At 35.7% G+C, this 25125-nt stretch overlaps 1 protein-coding gene across 1 annotated transcript in view; it reads left to right on the forward strand.

Moving 5' to 3' along the window:
- Positions 1-25125, forward strand: part of LOC144448837 (neuronal acetylcholine receptor subunit beta-2-like) — a 46734-nt gene that overhangs the window by 11655 nt on the left and 9954 nt on the right. The window contains exon 2 of the mRNA XM_078139145.1: positions 23680-23819. Coding sequence (XP_077995271.1) covers positions 23680-23819 — 140 coding nt within the window. The remainder of the gene's footprint in view (positions 1-23679; positions 23820-25125) is intronic.

Here is a 25125-nt window from a genome sequence, read left to right on the forward strand (position 1 = left end):
GTTACGATAATACCTGTTTGGGGTCAAAGTTCAACTGTTTCTATTATCTTACGAACTTGATAGATTTCTTGTAAATGCATAGTTATGACGTCATCACCTTAGATTTCTACAATTTACTGTTTTTAACCCTGGTTCGACATTAGTGTACACTTTTTCAACAAAAACAAAAACCGCTAGCTTATTTATTACTACAGTTACGTAGTTGTTACATCTATGTTGGCTATGATAATTATGTCCTCCGGATAAAAAAAATACTGACTACATTAAAATGCCACCTGGAAAGAAAGTGGACCTTTCTCTTTAAAAACGCTGGAAGTTGTTGTTGTTGTTGTTGTTGTTGTTGTTGTTGTTGTTGTTGCTGTTGTTGTTGTTGTTGTTGTTGCTGTTGCTGCTGATGTTGTGTTATCTTAAACTTGGACAGTGCCGTAAAAAGGTCTATTATTTTACGCCGATGCATCCTTGAACAACATTGCGTTTCTAGCTCTGTTGACATGTGACAGTAACCGACCTTAATTGAAGAATCACAGAAAAAGACGTAAAATCGCGTATGAGTCGAACGAGACAGCGCACTGTAAGATAACGCAGGTGCCGACCACGGCGAGCACAAGTGCTCTGATAACACTTTACGATTTCTAAGTATACTATATTTTATTGCTCCAGGCTATTTCATGATTGGAATGCTTTAGTCTTCAAACAGTTCACTGATTTCTAAATTACCAATAAGTAGCAAGGTTGCAGTGGAGGCTACGAGTTTCTCACCCCATGGTGCTTGTGACGTCACTGATTCTGCCTCGGGGAGAATTTGTCACGTGATCAATATAACAGCAAAGATGATTGTTTAGTTAATGTTACGTGAGCCTTTATTATGAATATTTATAAATATGTACTTATTGGATTATTTCAGCGACAGGCTGTTTTAAATTCCAGTTTAAATATTGATGAATTGGTAAATTTCTTCACTTAATTGCCAATAATTTGAAAAGCTTATCTAGGCCTATTTGTAGTTATAAAATTCATCTATCCGGATTGTGAAAATCAGCTTTCATTTCTGAAATGAAGCTTATGATTAAACATAACTTGTAAATACGTATAGCCAGTTTGCAAACAGTGACACGACAACGTTTACGGTTTAGTCCCCGTGTTTGACTTTCAATTTTGCCAACGTCATGGTTTATGTCTTCATCAGTGACCAGAATTTTGACGACAGCCCGAGTATAAAGTCATGATCAAAATATTCTACATTTTTAGTATGCCATCTTCGTACATTTTAAGTGCAAGTGATGACTACCTAGCTACTTTAACTATTTTTTTGTTCTGTTTTGGAGGTCAAAGTCATAACTGAGTTGATTAGGCTGGGATGGTAAACTGAATAATCAATGAGTTGAATTTTGGTTAATCGACGATCTTGAAAACTAATGAGGAGAACTTTTCGTGAACGCCGCAATAATATGATTATAAAGTGGTCATGGCGAAATGTGGGGAGGGGTGTCAAAATTGAAATTAAGTTCAAACAAGTGTATTTTGAATTTTACATCTGGAACCAGTTATACCGTTCAACTCTTCTAATTCGTTTCCGTGCGCATGTGCAGCAACAATAAGGGGCCAAAGTTTAAGACCGACATTCAAATCGTCGGCAATGTGGGATAAAACAATTATAAATAAATGTTGCATAAGTGAGGATAGTTGGTGGAGGGTCTATGGTATAGGTATGGTTCGGAAGCGACCTATTCTGTGACCTTGACCCTCATTCTAATGCATACGGAAATAAAAAGAGGTTATTGGGTCAATGACTGCATACAATAGTTAAAAATGTTTAACCCGGATGTCGTGCAGGTCACAAATTTAACACCAAGTTTTGTCTTGTCTTCTTTGTATAAATCAATTTCCAACACGAATTTACGATCAACGGTGTGGGAGCACTGTGATACTTTAAATTTGCCGACTGTTGTTTTAATAACACTGTTAGGTTTTCAGGCCAGCTCGGCGTCACATGTATCAAAGTTACAATATTTAAATGAATTTAAGTGCGTGTACAATTTATTAAATTGAGTTGCGTGTTAATGACGTTCCCCTGTGACGTGAATTACCGGTGGCATATTACTGTCAGTAAACGGAAAAGTATATTAAAGTAACATTGCCAACTGACACCGGACAAGCACCTTCAAATTTTTAGTGTACCGCTTCTAGGATTAAACAAACCAATCCGATTAAAACGTAAACAGTGTCTCCCCACTGAAAACAAACAAATCCGTAATGAAAGGGCACGCAAAACCGCGAGCACTTTGTCCCATTAAGTCATGGAACATTCATCTCAGTTAATGCAGCAAAATGAAATGGGGATTGCGAGAGTGAGACTCATCAGTGCTGCTAGGGAGATATCTTAACGTACTAGTACATTCATTCGTCCTGTGGTTAAAACAGGACACGTGACTACACATCTTGATTTGGCTTTACATCTCTGACTGGGGGAAATTTTCAAATTGTTTGGTGTCCCATCATCAGTTAAATAATTGTGCATACTAATTAAACAGTTTTCAATGGTCGAGAATGGCTTATCGCCTTAGCCAAATCCTTACTCGGTGTCTTCTATTGAAATCGTGCTAGAATTTCGAAAACAAGTTCCATTCAGACACAAGATTCATCACAGTGCTTTTGTTGTTTGAGTTCCTGTGAAAATGTCGACGTTAAATGTCAGCTGCCATTACAGTCATTCAAACTTCAAATGTGTCCGATCAAGTGCCCAACCGGCAACTCTTACTCTATTACGACTACTATATATACAGTGCCAATATCCCAAATATCGCCACAACTCTGAAGTGTGTATAACACCATTCTATATGGCCCAAAAAAGTTTACAGTTTCTGGTCAGGACACTTTGTCTAAAGTGGTGCGACGACATGACTTTTTTTATTCTCAACAAAGCTGTCACTCAATCTGATACATGTATGTATGGCAGTTACTGTTCTTTTTATTTAGTACTTTAAAGCAAGTGTGGGGCAGATATCATTTGCTTGTTCATGATTGGCTCTGCAGTTGTATTCACTGAAGTGGGAGGGTTATTTCTGTGTTTCCTCCTGGGCTGAAAAAACACGAAAAAAAGATCGACGCGAGGGTACTATTTAAGTGATGCGGCGCTGACCAGAAATCAATCTCTCTTTTTATTTTGCCTAGAGGCTAGTAGAGCGGTTTTTGTATTATCATGCAAATTTCATAAACGTTTCTGTATGATTCTAATCGCAATTTATCTTAATCTTAATTCATGAGTATACCCCAAAATTATGTCATTGAATTGTTCCGTCAGTTTACCCTCAGATCACTATATATCTTTTTAGTGGTCCGAGGTTTACCTAAATTCGATACCAAAAAAGTCTTGGACATTAATGACATTCGAATTCGACAGCTGTCAGTTAGAAAATACGCTATTCTTGGTAAGAAAATAAAACAACACAGAAAAGTTCTCAAGTCCGAACTTTGGCCCTTTAATAGCTTGTTTGTTTGGGTTTTTTTTGTTTTTTTGTTTGTTTGTTTGTTTGTTTGTTTGTTTGTTTGTTCGTGTGTTGTTGTTGTTGTTGTTGTTGTTGTTGTTGTTGTTGTTGTTGTTGTTGTTGGTTTATTTTTTTTTATTTTTTTTTGTTACTGCTGCTGTTGACATTTTACATATTTAAAAAACTACCCTTGGTTTTTTTGGTCACCTGAAAACTTCATTAATACAAACCGTCTCTTGAAACATGATCACATTTAATTTGTTTGATTTTGCCAAGGCAAACGTGACCTTGATAAAATCTCTACGGGTTCGAAATAATAAATACAACACAGCATGAAACAACTACGTTTAGTTACCCTGAAAGTATTTCTTCTTATATAGGTCACAGTTGTTTAGGGATGGTTTTATTTACGTCATGATTACCTGATCAATTTGCATAATTTGCCTCCACTCGTCGCCATTGCGTCAGTTTGTCCGTGATGTTGTGATGTTTGACTTCTGACAGTGCCCTTTTCTCTTTGTTTACCCATTCGAATAGTTGAAGTTCTTAAGCACATACTAACATTTGATTCAGTAGAATGGTATGTATGTATGTATGTATGTATGTATGTATGTATGTATGTATGTATGTATGTATGTATGTATGTGTGTGTGTGTGTATGTATGTATGTATGTATGTATGTATGTATGTATGTATGTATGTATGTGAGTATGTATGTATATATGTATGTATGTATGTATGTATGTATGTATGTATGTGAGTATGTATGTATATATGTATGTATGTATGTATGTATGTATGTATGAATGAATGCATGCATGCATGCATGCATGCATGCATGCATGTATGCATGTATGTATTTATTTATGTATGTATGTATGTATGTATGTATGTGTGTATGTATGTATGTATGCATGCATGTATGCATGTATGTATTTATGTATGTATGTATGTATGTATGTATGTATGTGTGTGTGTGTGTGTGTGTGTATGTATGTATGTATGTACGTACGTATGCACACATCTACAACAGATGGTTTCAATATCTCAGAACTCACACATACCTTGTACTGATCAAGGAATGCACATGTAGTGGTAGCATAACAAACCTGACTATCAAATGCTGCATGGGGAGGTATACACAGTCGCGCTCAGTTATAATTGCGTGATACACAGCTTAGCAAAATGGGAATAATTACACGTGAAAGAACGAGAAAGTAAAAGCTGCACAGCGTCGAGTTTTCCATTATCTGTAGTCATCATCTCATGCTACTATTTAACTCGTGACATCTGACAAGATTGTGACGACGAATCTAAGTGAGGCCAAGAACCTCTAGAAATATTACAAGCTTGTCACCTGCCGAACTATCCAATTTCATGGCATGGCATAGCGTTTGTTTTGATAAAGAGGATATGCATAAAAAAATCCATTACTTTCTAATTACCAGTAAATTTGTAGAATTCCGCTGTCCCCTATGACTTTGCAATGGACGGATCAAATGATGAAATTGCGACCGAGTGTCAGAAGACTTAGGGAAGTGAAGAGAAAATCTGTATTCTCAAGTGTAAACGATAATTATGGATGTCTACCATAAGCGGGAACATTCGTGAAATGCGATCGAGGTATTTGATATAGCTTACTTTAGAATATCATAGACTCGTATGCAAGTAAAGGTTTGGTGTTTATTCACTACGTCAATTTTCAAAGAACATTGTTCTTTCACTCTATGGTGGCTGTTCACAACTTTGTTCGTTTTCAAAGGAACAATGCTCTGAGCACTTATATGGTTGTTCACGTCTTGTTCACGATCCAGAAAACATTCCTCTTTCACCTTTTTTAAGTTGTTCACATCTTGTTCGCTTTCCCAAGAACATTACGTTCTCTTTTTGGTGACTGTTCACCAGTTTGGTAGTGTTTCAAAAAAAAATCCCAACTTTTTGAGTGTTTCCTTTGTTTTTGAGCGTATTTTCCCATTGCAGAATACACCAAACCTTGATAGGAAACTCTTCAATTATATTACTTCGATAAACTTTAATTACCTTTCTGCTAGCTGTTGGTGATAGTCGGTACACTGGCTTCCATGGTGTCCACGTGTAAATAATTGTAAATTGAGTATAGGCCACCTCCTCATTTGTCAACTCAATGTATTTTTGTGTGATGATGGTAAAGTTCGCGATCTATACACAGTTCAGCTTTCAGCAAGTATAACATAATAGTCATGTATATAAGTCCAAAATATTAACAAAACAGCTTTTTCAAATTTTCTGAAATAAATCTTTAAACATCTTCCGGTTTCCAGATAAAATGGAAACGTAAAATGCACAGTGTTTGTTATTTTACCATGATTCTAAATATAACAATCCATTACCAGACTGAATGTGATGATAAGAAATGAAAGTCTATAATATAAAATTGTGGTCATTGACCTTTCAAAGGAATGACGTAAAAGTAAACATTTCATCGTTATAGATAGGTCTAAAAAAAGAGATATATAAATTTCCCTTGAAGTTGCGGTACTCGCTATACCATGTGCAAGCAATATTAATTAGTTGCAGTGTCTCTATATGCTTATCAGTGCCCGGAGGGGGCTATTACATTCGGTTCAGTCCGTGTGTCTGTGCGTCCGTGTGTGCCTGCGTTCACCCTCATATCTCTGGCATGCACCAACCGATTTCAACCAAACCTGGTACACAGGTAACGGACATGTGAGACATATGCACGTCAATTTGGACTGAATCAAATCTGGCCGAATAGCGGCCATATTTGTTGTTAAATTTCACAATATGCCTCATACATGTAATACGTAGTGACTCCATTCAAGTACCTACACCCATATTATCAAATATGAGCTTTCTTCTAAGACCACAACCTTTAACCTTGAAAGTCTTCTTCAAAGTCAAATCGGCTTTTATAGCCAAATTTTGATTATCGTAATAGCTTTTTGAATCAAACATTTCCAGTGATATATTTTAATTATGACTTGAGCTTGACTATGTGGCATATGCAAGTCACTTGCAAATGTTTCCTTGCAAATGGCGGCGGCCATATATATGTAATAAAAAGCACATTTTGCCTGTTATCCCCAAACGTTTGATACATATGGACACATTCTGGTGTCTACCCCCACATTATCAATCATTTTCAAGGTGAAGAGAGAGGAAGGGTTACATTCTAGCTAGCTGTGCACTTAAGATGGCCAAATATTATTGCTAATTGCACTGAAAACCCAACTACAAGAATTTGCATCCTTGGAAAGTCCAACAAAATATTCCATGTTAAAATTGCCAAAATGCCAATCATCTTACATAATACAACACACAAATTGGTGGTTATGACTTCGATTGAATGCTTGTTTAATATTTAATATCGCATTATTTTGAAGAATAATTATGTCATCTAATTTTTCATACCACAGTTGATGTCTTACTTGTCTGTAAATATATAAGATATCATGGTTTCATATTTGCTCACACAAAAAATCACAAACTCCAAATTATTCCCCTGTAAAAGCCACTCCATCATCATACGCATTGAAATTGTTACACTTTTTTTCCAATAAAATGGAGAGTTCATCTTGTACTACACGCTGTTGAAGTATATATCTGGTTTTATTGGTTTAGACATCCACGTTCGCCGTACAATAATTAATCGAACGGTTCACCTTTGACCTTTGATAACAAAAGAAGTTTATTACAGCTTTTAACTGTTTCACGTGTCCATTCGCTGATTTGTATATATATATGTCATTTCAGTATACAAAAGACTGAAATTATACAAAGACCGGGTTGATTCAAGTCACGTGAATTCACGCAGAGTCAGATTTGGAATTCTCCCACTGTCAAAACTATTCAGTGAAAATGGTAAATTGCTGGAAAATTTGCAGGAAGTTAAGAATATAAAAAAAAACTAAATTGATCGATCGTTTGCTATTTTTAGCCTCATCTTTTCAAAATACAAATTGAACTAATCTAGAGATTCTGGATTCTGTTTTGAAGGAAACGCATGAAAAGTGGTTATTTGTGGATCACACAAAATTCATAAATAACTACATGTATAACTATAACTATAACTATAACTATATATATATATATATATATATATATATATATATATATATATATATATATATATATATATATATACATACATATATAACCATGTATTTTCGCATATTTTATACATACATATATATTGTGTGTACGCATGTACGTACATACATACATACATACATATATACATACATACATACACACACACATACACACACACATACACACATACATACATACATACATACATACATACATACATACATACATACATACATACATACATACATACATACATACATACATACATACATACCTCGAAACCTTATATTCTAGTGTTCTGTTTTTTTCTTCTTTTTCATTAAATCCGGAATGTGGTTTATTACAAGCTATTCTAACTTGAAGGCACGTCAATCTCCATAACTGACACGTGACGCCTGTTTATTGGGACGTTCAGCTTCGCTTGATTAGTCAGCTGATGTATATCTATGTTTCTGTGTAGCAGACGATGATCAGTACGAGACATGTGCATGATAGTCAATGTCTGTGCGTCTGAACAACATATAGCGTCTTATTATTATTTTCCCGCCATCTCCTAAATCTCCTAATTTCGTCTGGTTTGACCGCAATTTCTGTCATTATTTTGGAACAAACGAGTCGGCAATAACCCCCCCCCCCTTCCCCACCTGCATTTCGATGACGTTCAATCAAAAGAAACATTCCCTTCTTCCCAAATATTGTGAAAAAATGTAATAATACGGTAAACTTTAGCCTGAGTATTAATAACATTGCGGGTTTAATTTAACTAATTTACGTATAAACACCAACATCCAATCGTCCGAAATAAGTGGCAAACTAATCAAATTGAGTGTTCGTTGATTTAATTTAAGCCAAATATTAATTTTCAGTCGGTCTGTGTTTGTCAAGAGACATCGAGCAAGGAAGACTCTGTGTAAATTGAAAACTCAAATCATTCAATCAATGTTGTAGGCACCACACTTATCAATTAGGATATTTTTTAAAAAACAAAAAAACAACGTCTTCGGCTAATAAAATGATGGATCGACGCATTTTGAAATTACAGAAATTACAGAATAATCAGCACGGATAAAATGCGATTACGTCATTTGTTTTCAAAGTAATTGCTCTGTTTTATCTATTAATCTTCAATGTCTGTACTCGTTATTAGTTTCAGTAATGGCAGCGAGAGAGGGGGTCTTAGTTCGTAATCGTGTTTATCAATCTCTTAGGCAGGCTAATTTGTCCTAAAAATTGATAAATCAAACCTAAATAAGTTTACTTGAGTCCGCGAAATCCATTACACTACACGTAAATTTATTTGGTTAAGTTTAATTCCACCATTTAATTCTCAATACCAACTTTACCATCTATTAATTGAAATTTATCGATTAATTAAAATCAATAATCAAAACACAATTCTAGTTGTAAATTATTGCTTCTTTGTTTATCTCTGTTCCGATCTTCGGCAAACACAGCATTCATAATTATATCAGTGATAATAAAGGATTATATTAAAGATGAAATTAAAAATGATAATTTTCAGGAAATTAGTTATTGGTAATTATGTTGAACGTTCATCTCAATCGTGGGCAACAGTATTGAAAGTAAAATTGATCGCATCCTTTCGACGATATGCGTAGTCAATAACTAAAAGGTCTTGCCCTTACTGTCATTGCCACTTGTAGTAATAAGGTAATTTATCGTGATCACTTCCCTGACATTAAATTTAAGGAATTTCACACCATAAATGTGACTTGAATAGCAGGCTTGTGATGAGAATCTATTAGATAATGCTGACAATGTTACAACATGGTCTGTAATTAGCTCTTCGATTCATGCGAGTCAATTAATTCAAAGCATCCACGCCTTCCGGGATGTGATGATTTCATCAACAATTATCTGCGAGCATGAGACTCAGGTTCTTAAAATTGTCGGTGGTGGTGGTGGGGGGGGGGGATCAACAACGCGGGGAATAATATCACAAAAACAACACGTCATCACTGTATACAAGACATGTATGGTAAACTCTTGTAACCGTAGAGGCAAAAAAACAATCACTTTATCATTCAACAAATATGTACGCATGCGTATTAGCCCATACACTTGATATGCTCAGCTAAATGACGAGTACGTATAGTATACAGCGGTGTGATACAGGGGCTCAAAGAGGTTTGACAACTCAACTTCTATTTGTGTATCTACAGCACTATGTTACCCTGAGCAACATTGAAACTTGCATCATTTCTCGTATCTGTTCGCACTGATAACCATAACCCCCATGTACTGGACACTTATATTGAACGTTTTGCTGTATTTCCTTTCTGCCACAAATGGTGAGTATACATGTATACATTCACTATCTACTGCACGTTGTCGTTCGAAATATTTCGAAACTGTCTTTTAATGACAGTGCTTTTACGCCACCGGCTATGTTTTTAGCTTCATGAGTTTTGTTATTCTCATATGAACCATAAAACATTCCCCTCCGTGTTTCTTGTTATTTAAAAAAATGACTTGTCAGTGAACGAGAAAATTTTCACCGACGGGCATTTGTGTGTTTATACCAGAGCAAACTATAGGGTCCTTCACAGAATGTTTCTTGCTGCCTAGAGCTAGTATTACAGATGAAATACCAACGAAGAGGTCGCAGTCAGCCAGTTCATCGGATTTTATTACATAATAATATAACCCATCTACGGCCGTACTGATCAAAGTATCAATGATTTCCTCAGAAAACAGAAACGTCGATTTCCATGTTTAGGGAATCGCTCGTTCCATGCACTTTATAATGCTCAAAGTTTGAATAATGTATTACTAAGCAAAGAGTATCGCACAGTTCCATTGTATTAATAACACATAAAACGTATGTACGCAGCTTTTTCGTTCCCGACTGTACTTTTCCTTGTTAACATTGTGGGCATATTGCTTAAATATTGACGATTTTGGCTACTTTGTGAAAGTTTCCCTCGTAACGGCATCCAGTCGTTTTACCACGCGGGCGGCAAAATACAAATGTGCCATGATTGAAAATTGTTGATAATGGAATACCGCAGGTGATTAGCTTCTCTGAGTTCGATACATATTTATAAGAATACTTGGCTGATTGGTACAAATGAACTGAGACTCCTACACAGTCATGCATGACACTATTTTGTATTTGACAAAAAAAAACATCTCAGAAACGCTAACTTTTTTTCTGTGCTTCTAAAACACTAAATACATCATTCTGTACAATGTGTATGTATCGTAGTGATAGATCGGTAAAGTGGCATTTGAGTCGTTGAACTACATCACTGAGGTCATTCCTTAGAAAAGTGGTTTCCTGTAGGAAATATTTTATGTATGTCACTTTGTTGCAATCCATGTAGTCAATATAGAGTGAGTTTGAGTCAGGCACAAATTAAAGGCCACACGGGACTTACTAATAGAGAGACGGTTCAGACATGTGATCACTGCTAACCGCTTCCTATTGAGAACGACAAGGAAAAGTCGATAACAATGATAGCTTTTTTACAAGTGCACATTTAGCTGCTTTGTCAGAAGGATTCGTCTCAAATTGCCTACTTTAACATACCTATCAAGCTGATTTACCAATGGAACAAATCACGTTCACAGGTCTCTGACTTGGTTTCTAACTCACATTGTGTAGTTACTGTATTATCCTTCCTGCGATTCGCCGATTTTAAATCTCCGAAGAATTTTCATTTTGAAAACACTCTTTGCAGTCATTCCAAAAAAATGTTTTGCGCGTTATGTGCCCCAAGTAGACTGTGATATACCATTTATACTATGTATATAAATGTTATAACGATCTTTTTACCGTTTACGTAAATAATGACATCACCACATAATTTACATGTTATTGTTAATGACAGGTGAGAGCTTTGAAGTAGCGAATCAGGATTAGGCAGGCTTAACTCGGTAATGTAGCCACACAGTGGATTTCGCATACATTAGAAATTGAAGTTTATGACTTTGCTTCGTTACTTTAACGTTTGGGAACGATACTGATGAGAAATCGTATGTAAATTTTCTAAACAGTTACGTCATCCACTCATTTGCATATTAACTTGTTCGTGACAGGCGATAATTTGTAAATAGCCAGTAAGGACTAGACACGCATAAAAACACTAAGTTCGTGATTTTTGCCACTTATCAAGTTTCAGAATGAAAAATGATAATAAAAATACAATGTCAGAGTGAGTATATCATTTGTAATTACATTTTACTACGGTAATCAATGTTCAAACTCCCAGTGTTTGAAACCTCAACGCGCGCTCTGAGCTAGAATGTTCGAGTTCACACACTTAAACTTACGAGACAACAAATTCTCGCTTGCTAAATGTTTTGACTTTTTTCAGGTTGTCGTCTGCAGTCATGTGAACCTTGCTAAATTAGTATGATTATTCGTGCAATTGATTTAAACGACGCTCCACAGAGACTACGGCATTGGAAATCAGCCTGTCCCAGTATCCGCCGGTCTATCTGCACATCTGACTAAATTGCGAGGGTTACCAATCGCTTAGGCTGCTGTCAGAATTTACGGCAGGGGGGTCTGCGGAGAAATGGGGGAGGGGTGAAAAATTTGAGGGTGCAAAGGGGGGGGGGACGACATAAAAATTCCGATGGTCTGAAAGGGGGTACTGTATAATTACACATTACAATATGTAGCCGGGAGGGGGAGGGGGCTACGAAAATTAGTAGGTTCATTTCGGGGGCAATTATTTTTTTTGAGAGCGCGAAGGGGCTGTGAAAAATATTTTGACCAAAATATTTTCTCACCAGCCTACCCCTCCCCTGCCGTGAATTCTGACCCCATCCTTATTTCAAATTCAAATACTTTAATCGACTGATTTGTCCTGTTTCCGAACTAATCAATAAGTACAAGACTGTTGTGGAGTTTTCAATGTGACACTGAAAATGTTTCATTGACCAGACTTTGTCTGTGTGTAATACAAATGTGTGAACTTTTGTGTTTGGAGACGACATGAATATCAGATTCTGTCGTCTGCGTGGGTATTCACAGCATCTGTCCAACAACGAAAGATAATTTCTTTAGAACCACTGATACTGGTAGTTAAAATTGAGAGCGTTGTTTGTTTGTTTTTTTCTGAAATAGCATGTTATTAATTCAACGATAATACTTTCTGTCAAATTCATCCAAAACATCCAAAAACTGTTATATATACATGAAAATCGTTAATTTTAGGCGGCAAGACATCATACTTGAAAGAATATTTGGCGGGAAGGAACCTAATTTTATGACAACAAGTTCATGAAAAAACATAATGTCGTGAATCCAGTTTAAAGAGACCCAGCTAGTCATCAAAAGTAAAACTGTTGAAGAAAACAATATTAAGTTAATAAAATGTTGTTGGATTCCGAAAATCGTGAACAATGCTTCTGAATGTTTACGATTGAGAGTTTATTTCATTTTAAACTTCTTTATTCTTCCTACAGTGGCTTATGTAGTCGTGACAAGTTTCCTTCGCATAAAGAGCTTTGAACAAAGCCGTACTTCTAGATTTCAAATTATCTCTCTTGAGAGACAGTTACAAGGACGCTGTTAAACCCGTTAATGTTCCGACGATGACGTCATTTTACGGAAACATTTAATATAAACAATTAGCATAAGCAGAATGTTTAGTTTCAAGTCGAAGGCCGTGGAGTTGTCACTATCGTGTAAAGACTGAATCAACTACTGATAATGCTGATAGTGACTCGGGGTTTTTGTTCTGTGACACACGAGTGCTCATATCCGATTATATTGTGCGAAGTATTTTCTTTCTTCTTCTCTTTTAAAAAAAAACACGTTTTGACAGGGATTACGGTGAGCATTGCGGATTAGATCGTGGCTGACAAGTGATGGGGTTGTGGATATATTGTGGGTATTGTTGTGAAATTTCAATTTTTGATCATCTAAATTGTGCCTAAATTCTATATCATCTAGATTGTCTATATTGTATATCATCTAAATGGTGTCTATTTTCTATATCATCTAAATTGTGCCTAAATTCTATATCATCTAGATTGTCTATATTGTATATCATCTAAATGGTGTCTATTTTCTATATCATCTAAATTGTGCCTAAATTCTATATCATCTAGATTGTCTATATTGTATATCATCTAAATGGTGTCTATTTTCTATATCATCTAAATTGTGCCTAAATTCTATATCATCTAGATTGTCTATATTGTATATCATCTAGATGGTGTCTATTTTCTAAATCATCTAAATTGTGCCTAAATTCTATATCATCTAGATTGTCTATATTGTATATCATCTAGATGGTGTCTATTTTCTAGATCATCTAAATTGTGTCTGTCTTCTATATCATCAGATCTAGAGAGACAGATAGCGAGAGGCTAGTGTTTAATAGTGTTATTGGTTCTAAATGATGCAGACGTATTTCAGGAAGTGTTATTAATTGATATACTGTGTTAAATATACACCTCATGACATCTTTAATGATTTACATACATGTAAAATGCATGGCTCGAAACCCCCTCAGGGTTTATTTTCTTGGCATATATTTATTTACTGTAAAATTTTACACACGTATCGATGGATCTCATTTATTCACGAGTAGTTATTGTCGCATGTGGCTCCAAATTCAAAATGGATGTAAAATGAAATCGATATATCTCCTCATATCGTGAGATCAGGTAAATTGTGCAAAAGCTGGAACAGTTGTTGCAATATCAAAGATTTAAATCGTACTGTATGTAGTAATCTGTAATCGTACAATTTGCAAATATCAAACCGCCACTTTGACAAAAAGCGATTCAGTGGAAGCGATGCAGCAATGAAACGGTAACAACAAATAGACAACTACTTAAGCAAACGGTTTTTTTTGTCAACAATAATAGTATCACTTTTCTGGTTATGATGGAAAATACATGTTTCAAAAATCAATTTATAGTATCAGTGCAAGACCAACAGAACGTTTATTCAGTATTATACTGAAGCTGCATGCGCCATTGAATTGTATGGCTGGTATTGTGCAGCAATAAATACACAAGTATAGGAATAAACCATATTTATTCAGGTGGAAAATTCACAATGGTTAAGTAATATATACTCTCCAATAAAAACGAACCGATATATTACAAACTCAAGGAATTGCAATTCATAGAATTGAATCTGTGTTTACAATATCTGAGTGTTTTATTTCTATGACAATTCAATACGTCACCAGGAAAAAAAAGTAGCACATTCAGATGTGACATATGTACTAGGCAGTCATCTGGAAAGCATATTTTACAGACGGTGCCCGTATAGCTGACCACTTTAAATCTAATTGACGTGTCACAATTGTTTCAAGTTACAAATATTTCCTTTAACAGCAATCCTACCACACACTCTTAAATCGTCTGTCATGCAGCAACATCAAGTTCTCGTGAGAATATCCAAGATTTTTTGTGAGATTCTCTGTCCCAAACTGACATTCAACTGCAAGTTACTTTGAAAAGTCACAATTGTACAAGTTTAAAATATTTCTTTGAAGATTTTGTTGCGAGAAATCGGTCCCCGAATGACAGGCGACTACACAAAGTGCAACGTTGTCTGGACAAACATAGTGCAGTGACTTTCCTTTGTTATTTTGATTAACACAACTTTTCATAACAAACCATGACTAGACAGAGATAAATAGTACACTTATATTCCTGTTATGGTATTCAAGTTCTACTAAGCCTATTACAGTCAAAACGGGATTAGCAGTGGTGTCGTCAGATTTTCAAAGTATTTTGACGACATAGGTCAATCCCATGGCTGGAGAGACAAGGGCATATTATAAACAACGCTCATGTCACTAGGAATCTATTCTGACATGTTCTGACAGAAAACGTCGTCTGCTAAATATTTGTTTATGTTACACTTCTTGTTTCGAATTCGAATATGACCCTCGCTTAGGTAACACAAAGAAAAACTAAGGAGAGAGCGAGAGATGCGTCAAAGAAAATTACCTTATATAGACAAAAGATATGTGCAATAAATTGTAATAACTGGTCACAAATTGGTAACCGTTAATGTACAGTTTTGCTTGTTTCACATTGGTGTCTGTTTAACTTCTAGCGTTTTGTCGAATCATCCATCTTTCATTACAAAATGATCAGTACTAGTTCTGGGTACTTCATTAAATTCATCAGCATGGGTCTTGAATGTATAATTAATGAAATAATAGCAGTGCTTCAACCCAATCAATCAAACTTGTAATGTAGAAACCGCCAGTAAAACACTTTAATAGGCCTGCAGGATTACGCGCTCGTTTTCTGTACCTTGTCACGAGCCTGACTATTTTGAGCAAAGCAGAACTATTTTGTCAACAGTAATCATTTAATAGTTACGCAATTAGGTCCCTTTTCGTCAATTTTGGGTGGTATTAGTACAGACATCAATCATCGCAGTATGACCGGATGTATTCAGTTATCGTCTGCTTGCAATTGATGAGTTCACTGTCCGGTAGCATTTCCAAATTTGCAACACAATAATAGTCGCGCATACCGACGAGTGGTTCTCTGAGCTTTCCCGGTAAAGCATTGTTTAAAACGGACGCATGGTTTGCTGAACTTTCCCGGTAAAAGCATTGTGGAAAAATTCTTAGTCTTTCTTGCGCAAACCGAGTTTATTTTAGACAAGAAACGTAGAGGTAATACATATTAATGAATATATCTCAAAATTTTGATTCAGAAAGCTTGCTTTACAAAACAAACGAACTTTCCATTTTGGCATTTATGCTGAACTAGGGTCCTAGTGGATGTGTTTGAGTCGTTAACAATATTTTAAATATTATGGCAAATTCAATTTAAAATAAAAACTTAGAAATAATGCATAATCATGAAATTATTCTAAAATTTTAGCGCAAAAGTACTCAAAACAGTAAAAGTTGTGATTTATACAAAAATGAATCGTCATACTTTATCGTAGATGTCGTGCAGGGAATGTGATGGAGTCATTAACACAAATTTAAATATCAAAACATCTGACTCACAGGATAATAAATCATGCTAAATTACAGACATTTATTTCAAGTCTTGAACAAAATGTAATGAGTAATAATGACTGATTGTTGAATTTTCACGTTGCGTGACAAGTACTTTTGTGACTACAGTAGAGCCAAAGTTCGGAATTCCGAGTCATATCCCCAGAGGTTTCAGTCAAAAAAGTTTAATTACATTAACAATGATTTTACTCTATGACGTCACCAGTATTGATTTGTCACCGTAACCTTATATCACTGATATTAAGATTATTTGCATATTTGATATCTAATAATTACACAGTCTGCAAATGTTGTAGGAATTTGCATATTGATCGTATCATGTTCCACGGAAATTTCTCCTCCTTCTATAAATGTGATTTCAAACTGTCATTTAAATGGAGTTTAGAGGTTTTACTTTTAGAAAAGGTAGACACGAATTCATAGTTCTATTAATGTCTCCTTTTTCTGAGTGAATCGAAAGATTAAAATGAAATATGAACACTTGACGAGTATGTCATTTCGTAGGTGTACTGACGTCAGATCTGCTCAGATCTATCAAACAGATTTTCGAATGTGTATGTACATTATAAACTTATTTAACCCAAAGGTTGTTGGTTTGAGTCTTCTGTCTAAGTTAACATATATGAACATTTTGTTTTCAAAGTAATCACATTACCACAAATGCGTCATTTCTTGTTTATTCATGTAAATCATATTTTGTGCCACATAAGTTTGTTAGATAGATAGATAGATGGATGGATGGATGGATGGATGGATGGATGGATGGATGGATGGATAGATAGATAGATAGATAGATAGATATATAGATAGATAGATAGATAGATAGATAGATAGATAGATAGATAGATAGATAGATAGATAGATAGATAGATAGATAGATAGATAGATAGATAGATAGATAGATATAAATGGCACAAAATAAATGCACAAATTATGTTCACATTAGGGAAAATCTTCATTTGGTTTCACTTGGACAGGATAAATCCATACCGAACTTTAAGGAAGCTGGAATGTGATCGTAGTCATAGCAAAGATGGATTCTTCAAGTTCATTGGCAGGCATTGAAATGTCGTCAGCCAAAGTATCATGTTTGTCTTGACTTGGCGAAATGGCGACTTGGAGCTGTGTCTGTAGTGTAGACAGGATTGAACTAGATAGAGCGTTAAGGCATGAATAAAGCAATCTAACAAAGGTTGTGTTTGGAATCTTGTCATACTGTTTGCTGTGATGCCCACTGTATTTATTGCATGTAATAATATTTGTGACATCTCGTTGTCGTACTAACCTAAATACTTGCATTTATTCCCAAGTCGTTCATGATCACAATGTCTGGCAATGTGACTGAGAGTACTATTTACATTTATTTGAAATGGGACGTACCATGAAAATATGTGATTTGACTCTGAGAATTAGTTAGTAAGATTTTCTTGGAGAACCTCCCTCCTATAAGTCACGAATGAAGGATGGAGTTGTTTTTTAGTTGTTGAGACACATGATGATTTGCATCGAAATCGATATGCAAGTTCTTACCCATCCCCAAGTTCTGACCATCATATTGAATTTGGCTTATATCCAAAGTTCACTTGGGGGGAAAGTCTTTTGTAAATCATGTTAATTTCTGTTCAGAAACAAAGGTTTTGTGTGCGTCCCTCAGTACTATCTATGTGTTCGTGGCGTGGGACCCCGAGACGCGCGTGCAATGTGACGACTGCCGAGCTTTAAAGGGCGTCAAACATACATTCATACACCATAACGTTTCTGACATTGTATAGTTTGATAAACAAGTGTGTGCCTGTCTTGTCAGTCAACGAGGGTTCTCAAGTATATCTTGTAACAACTAACCAGCAACACTAAGTGAAAGTTGTTCATTCTCTTACTTTGCACATCAAAATCACAGAGGCTACATGCACACTGCATTACTGTCAGTCTCTTATATGTTGCCATTACATACTTCTACTTTTTTTTCCGAACGGTCAAAAGCATCTTTCTTGCACCTTCATTACTGCCTGTGCTTACGTTTGGTTACAAATATGACAGCATACGTCTCCATAGTGAATAAAAAGTACTTTTATAGCTAGCATTTAATACACACCATCAGACAACGTCTAATGCAAAAGAAACAATTACGTAGGTGCCGTGCAAAGTGGAGATGTAGAAGTAGTCAAGTTGAAATGTGGATTATCAGTTAGAAAATAATTGCAGCCATTAAAATCATCAAGTCCATATGTAATGTTTTCATTAGAAGCCTGTTTCTACTGCATTGTGAAAGAATAGCAATGCTTATCACTGTTCAATGTTATTGGGCAAAGGATCCTGCTGTGTTTAAATATTGTGCATCTGTTCTTGTTAGTCTAGAGTTGTAATATGTCTATGTTTCAAAAACATAATGTCCCATGAGTGAAACACCAAGCCTACATCATTTTAGCTGTATATCATCAGAACTTACACATATTAAATATTTCCTCTAAGTGATGAAAGCACTGTCAGTCTAATGCGGTATATAGAGCGTGCAATAAGCATTTAATAAGCTACAACTCTTGCAATTGATAGAAAATGGAAACCACATGGCTAGATCCTTTAGCCTGTATTTCTAGCCCAATGCCTTCATGACAGTTTCACTAATGTTATTGACTTGAAAGTCAAGGTCCTCAAAACAGTCAAACGTAGACAATAATCGTACAGATGGTCTGAAAGAAATACAGTTTATGAATAATAATGAAATTTAGCAAACAGCTATTTCTTATGTTCGATCTAATACAGACCGTATGATGTAATCTCATTTATTACAACCGCAATCTGTTAGATTTTCTTGTACGTTAGTCACGGCCAGGAATGTGGTGTGGAAAAAAATTGTCCAAGTACAATAACTTCTGTCAGCAATTTGAAGAATTGATATCAGACTATATAATTGACATCTGCTTAGAGTGTTTCCAGTGAGTGGATGTTTTCATTAGATAAACATGTGTCTGTGATATTACTACATACTATATCGTCATAATCATTCTAGTGATGCACAGGACAAACTATGCGTGAAAAACACTTCCGATTACAACTGACAGGAAGCAAGAAACGCCAACTATTTTCCTACCGTTCAACAATTCTAAGGGAGATCAAATTCGATGATCTCTTGACCCAATGTGACCTTGGTGTGTCTTCTCATGTCATCTTTGTCTGCGCTGGAAGTATCATTCTTCACATTCTGAAAACATCTGATTCGAATTCGACTATGGTGACTTGATCGGATACGTGAATTAATTGTGCATAATTGAAATAACTTGACGAGTAGTGACTTTTATAAAGTAGGTATAACATGAATGCGTTCGGTATATGAAATTATATAACTTCCTCTGTTTTCCCGGGCGCATTTTACAAACTTAAGCGATATGACACCAGGTCCTGCCCACTTCAAATAACAAGTAAACATCCTAGCAAATACCTTTAATTGAGCAGTATTTTTTATGTTAAGGAAACTAAATTTTCATATTGGAAAGTCTGTCAGTCCCAGTCTTCACCTGTTATGGTAACTGAATGATAAAAAAAATACACCACAGGTCTGGGGACCTTTTTCTGACTCTCTACTTCTTTGTACGTGTCACCATTTGTTTTTTCAAATAATATCCCCTGAATGCAGTATTACTTTCACCACAACCCGATGTTGCTCGGAGACTATTGCTACGATCGGATTGCATTTAGCATTGTTATCAAATGAAAGAAGAATGTTGATAAAAATGTTGTTGATCTCCAGTCAGATAGTAATGTTCATATAGGATTATTTCTCAATGTTTAGCAAACGATATCGTATGATGTGTACCGGGGTTCGTAAATCCTCTTGATGGGTGGGTTTGCTTACGATACCAGATGGCATATGCCAGACATCAAAGTAATATTTTCCGGCGCTTCTTTGCTATATCATGTTTGCACCAGCTGTGGTTTACCATGCTCCAGGGGTGTATAACGGTTAGCTATTGAACATGTTGTTAGTGTTTCCGTGTATTTGGTAAGGTGTCCATCCGTTTGTTGAATAATATTCTGTTTATTAGTCTATTTGTTTGTTTGTTTGTTTGTTTGTTTGTTTGTTTATTTGTTTGATGTGTTCACAAGTCGATGGTAAATTTTGGATTTTTTCACTCTGTGTCGTGTATTGGCAGAGTAATGCATCTTTAACCAAAACTCAAACTTTGGGGTTTCAATCCTTAGCACAAGTGTTATCTTGCCAATGAAGTCATGTGGATTACATAATTTAGGATTATTCTGTCTGTTCTGGACCTATGTTTTCTATAGCCCCCGCCTGAGCTGACAACTGACAACTTTCACACCTAAATGTGAATCCTAATTTGGACTGGGCCATTTAACATTTAACGTCAACCAATCATAAAAATGAGAGAACTGCACAACGTAATCAGTACAGAAAAGAAATGATCAATTGATTCTTGGAAAGAAAATTTCCCAGCCTTGACCTGCCCTTGCTATTCAGTCTTCCTTCCATGTTTCTCACCAAAATGAACTTTCACCTGCATGGCTTCTGAATGCCCTACACTTCCAAGACATATACGGTGACAAACAATGAATGTATGTACTGTGTTTACGTGTTCGGGATTTATTTTATGTTCACACTACGTCACATCCGGTTCAAACTTTGAGTCTTAACATCCAAAATTGGCACTTTTCCTCAATTTCGTGAATCAAGTGCGCAAGTAAAAATGTATTATTCTTCAATACGGTTTGTACGTATTTGTTTGTATTTTGTATGTTCTGCGGAGCCTGTAATTTGGATTTCATTCCTGTTGGTTTTCCGAATAAATAAATTTAAAAAAATAAAAAAATAAAATACATACATGTACATACGTACGTACACATTGTGTTGTGCATCACGGATTAGTAATTTAATATATTCATGAAAAACGCAAAAGAACAATGAATCACATAACGGGGCGTAGTACATATTTGATCACCAATCTTCACAACTTTATATAACTCATAAGCTCTTGGTTATACCATTCCGTTTGACTGTACATGTTTCATCAACCTCCTTGATGTCATAGTTTAACTGGTTATCCTTTCCTTTCCGCGGCGAGAGCATCATAAAACTATAGACATCTATTTCAGAAGCGATTGCCCAAAGTCAACAAGATTCGTTCCCAGACATGCACGTCATGGAATAGACAAAATCGGCAATCAGTCGGAACCAAAATAATTAGTGTGTACTGACGAAAAGTCAAATTAAGTATGCATTCTAGTTTATCCTAGCATATCATACCTGGCCACTCATAATCTCAAACGTGACTTGGCTTCTCAACAATCTCTATTTTACTTGTTTAACCGATACTAGCTACACGTGAATGAAATCATGGTCGTCTCAGGAGAATTAATATCTCGATTGTACTAAATGAATTCCAATAGTCTTTGATCAAAGGAATTGATTGTAAACTTTTGATTACACTGTCTCTGAAACGGAGATGTTCATGCATACATACATACATACATACATACATACATACATACATACATACATACATACATACATACATACATACATACCACACACACACACACACACACACACACACACACACACACGGACGGACGGCCAGACAGACAGACAGACAGACAGACAGACAGACAGACAGACAGACACACACACACACACACACACAGACACACACACACACACACACACACACACACACACAGTGACAAGAACAGAGACAGTAAAGAAGAGAGACAGAATTGGTCCTGTATAATGTGTTTATAAAGCACACTCATTTGACCTTGTGACCTCGTTCTGCTGGATAGCGTGGCCACATTCCATAGGAACGAACTGATGTATCAATTGGCGATATATTTTATTCTCTCATTCATAATCAAAAGTCGTTCCTCCAATAAAATCCAAATGAGCCATAAATATTCTATGTCCTACAAAGATATGGGTTTTAATCATCTTCCCGTGATTCATATTACCATTTGAAGGTCACCATCTCAAGGTCAACAAATGGCAATTTCATAACTTATAGTACAACACTAATGAATTATTTTCCACCATTAAAAACAGCCAGTTGACGTTTTTGTGTGACAGGAATTTATATGGCTGCGCAGTTTGTGCTGTATTTGGAGCGAATCATTTTGTGCATACTCGTCAATTAGCCTTCAACAAATTTCTTTGATGATTTTGCTTAAAATGATGGATTTCGCTGGATTAGTGTAGACGTGCATAGAATTTGTTTATGCCTATCGATCTACAATATATTTGCAGCCATATCTCATTTCGCTCTTGACCTTTGAACCGTTTGCAATATCAACCTGTGCCCATCGATACTTTAGAAGGTCAGCTCAGCTGGGTCAAGCGAGAGTAAACGTAAATATAATACCAATCGATATTAATGCATTTGTGTAATATTGCTAATGTATCTTTTATTACTGACATGTATACAAGAATTACGTATAGCTATTTCAAGCTTCTAACCAATCATGTTACGGTTCAGTGTCCAAGGTTGTGACCCCGGTGATGTCACTGTACCAGCCTCGTTCGCTTGTTAATTAATTGCTGTATTACATGGCCACTTTTTGACTATATCTCATTTAGTCCGATAATTAATCTAAAGCGTCAAATTTCAAAGTTTATTTTCATGGACAGGTTCAAACTATGCTTTCTGAAGATTTGATCTCATTAACCTGTCCTGTTTGATTTATGTCAGTTAAATTTGAGACGTTAGAATTAAGTAGCCATGGGAGGGAGTCATTTTTGGGTAACTATCTTAATGGCCCAATAATTGATGCTACATTGGCATTCCAAGTTTGACGACAATTTGGTCTTGATTGACAAGCGCAGCGAAAAATTCATAGCTTGATATAGAAAGCTATAATGTCTCAGTTTCAAAACCAGATATAGCTCAGTTTAAATGACACAAGTGTATCAGCAGTTTTTGATATGTACTATCAATTTCGGTGTTTAATAGTACCATATTAGTTATTTATTTTGTAGTATCTCTACATACCAGTACAAATGAAGTGACATATTTCCTTCCCAAGCTTGAAACACAGGGGACTGTGTACTCTGACGTGTCAGACTGAACAATACCTTACTTAACGGAAATGTGTTATCTTCTTTTTATCTCCAGGTTGTCATGGCTCGAAGAGTGCCGAAAGGTTATTCACGACCTTAATGGATAAGTACAACAATCTGATTCGTCCAATTGCCAATGTTAGCCAAATAATTAACGTAACATTTGGTCTTTCCATTTCGCAGTTAATTGATATAGTAAGTATTTAAGTTTCTCTATCTACATTACGAAAACAGTGTTATCGTTGTTGTTGTTGTTGTTGTTGTTGTTGTTGTTGTTGTTGTCGTTGTTATTGCAGTTGTTGTTGTTGTTGTTGTTGTGTTTAAATTAATTTGTTTCTGTACCATTTTGTGATGATTTAGAATGACTTTGATTTAAAGTGCATGTTTTATTCAGTTTGGTGCGGATGTTTTGTCACATATATACATAAACATACACCCTACACCCACACAAACTACCCAGACATGTTTACTTTTGCATATGGTTGTGTAATTTGATCATTTTGCTTAAAATTCACAAGTCATCATTTGTATATTAGACGGTATGTTATATCATACACTATGATTGTACCATGAAGTTTCAATATCATTTTACAAGTAACTATACAAAAAAAAACATGTATCGTTTTAGTGATACGTGTATGTTGCCATGGCAATGGAACGGATGTACAGTATAGGTCATTAGGTTAAGTAGATGGTGTCGTCTCATAAGCTTATTGCTTTTTTTACTGACACTTGGATGGATGTGAGGATTACACAGAGATTGTCTTGACATTATTCACTGGATTTTATCAAGGTTCAACATTAAACCGTCACGTCTCACATACATCGCTGTGTCAAATCACTTTCTGACACATGATTATACACTATGCAGCATGATTTGAATGAATGTGATAATGAGCATGATTGAAGCTAGTAAACGACTCTCTTGTGACGGTTCGGATGAGTTTACGCGCTCCCCCCTGACCAATCGTCACTTTGACATTTGGGTGATTCCACACCTGTAAATTCTCCTTGTCTGTAAAAAGAAATCTCTTTTCAAATAACGGCAATAAATGTTCAGAACCCGATACTGTCCTGTCAACAGTATTCATCCAAAATAGACGTGTCATGTTGTATTACAACCCGAAAATGAGATTTAATGCGTTGGCGCATGTTGTCTGTCTCACATGCATAATTATGCTAATAGATGACGGATAAATATATGTCATTTGACCCTTAATCAGCAATGCATTCTTCAAAACTTATCGCTGATTGTGCCAACTCGGGAAAAAACTGCTTAAGAAAGGTCGGCGACAACAACTGCACTGCAGTGCATCTTTTCTAAATATTCGTGGTCAAGGGGAGGAATATGTTCCATTTTGTTTTACTAAACATGCACAAAATTGTTTAAACAACATGTTCATACAGAGTTGGTTCACATATACATCATGTGTGACATACCAGTATATTTACTACTGCTCGCCAATTAAAATAACTAATTTTGTAACCAAGAAGCTTACAC

Source organism: Glandiceps talaboti, chromosome 18, assembly GCF_964340395.1.
Source record: "Glandiceps talaboti chromosome 18, keGlaTala1.1, whole genome shotgun sequence".
In the NCBI taxonomy this organism is placed as follows: Eukaryota; Metazoa; Hemichordata; class Enteropneusta; family Spengelidae; genus Glandiceps; species Glandiceps talaboti.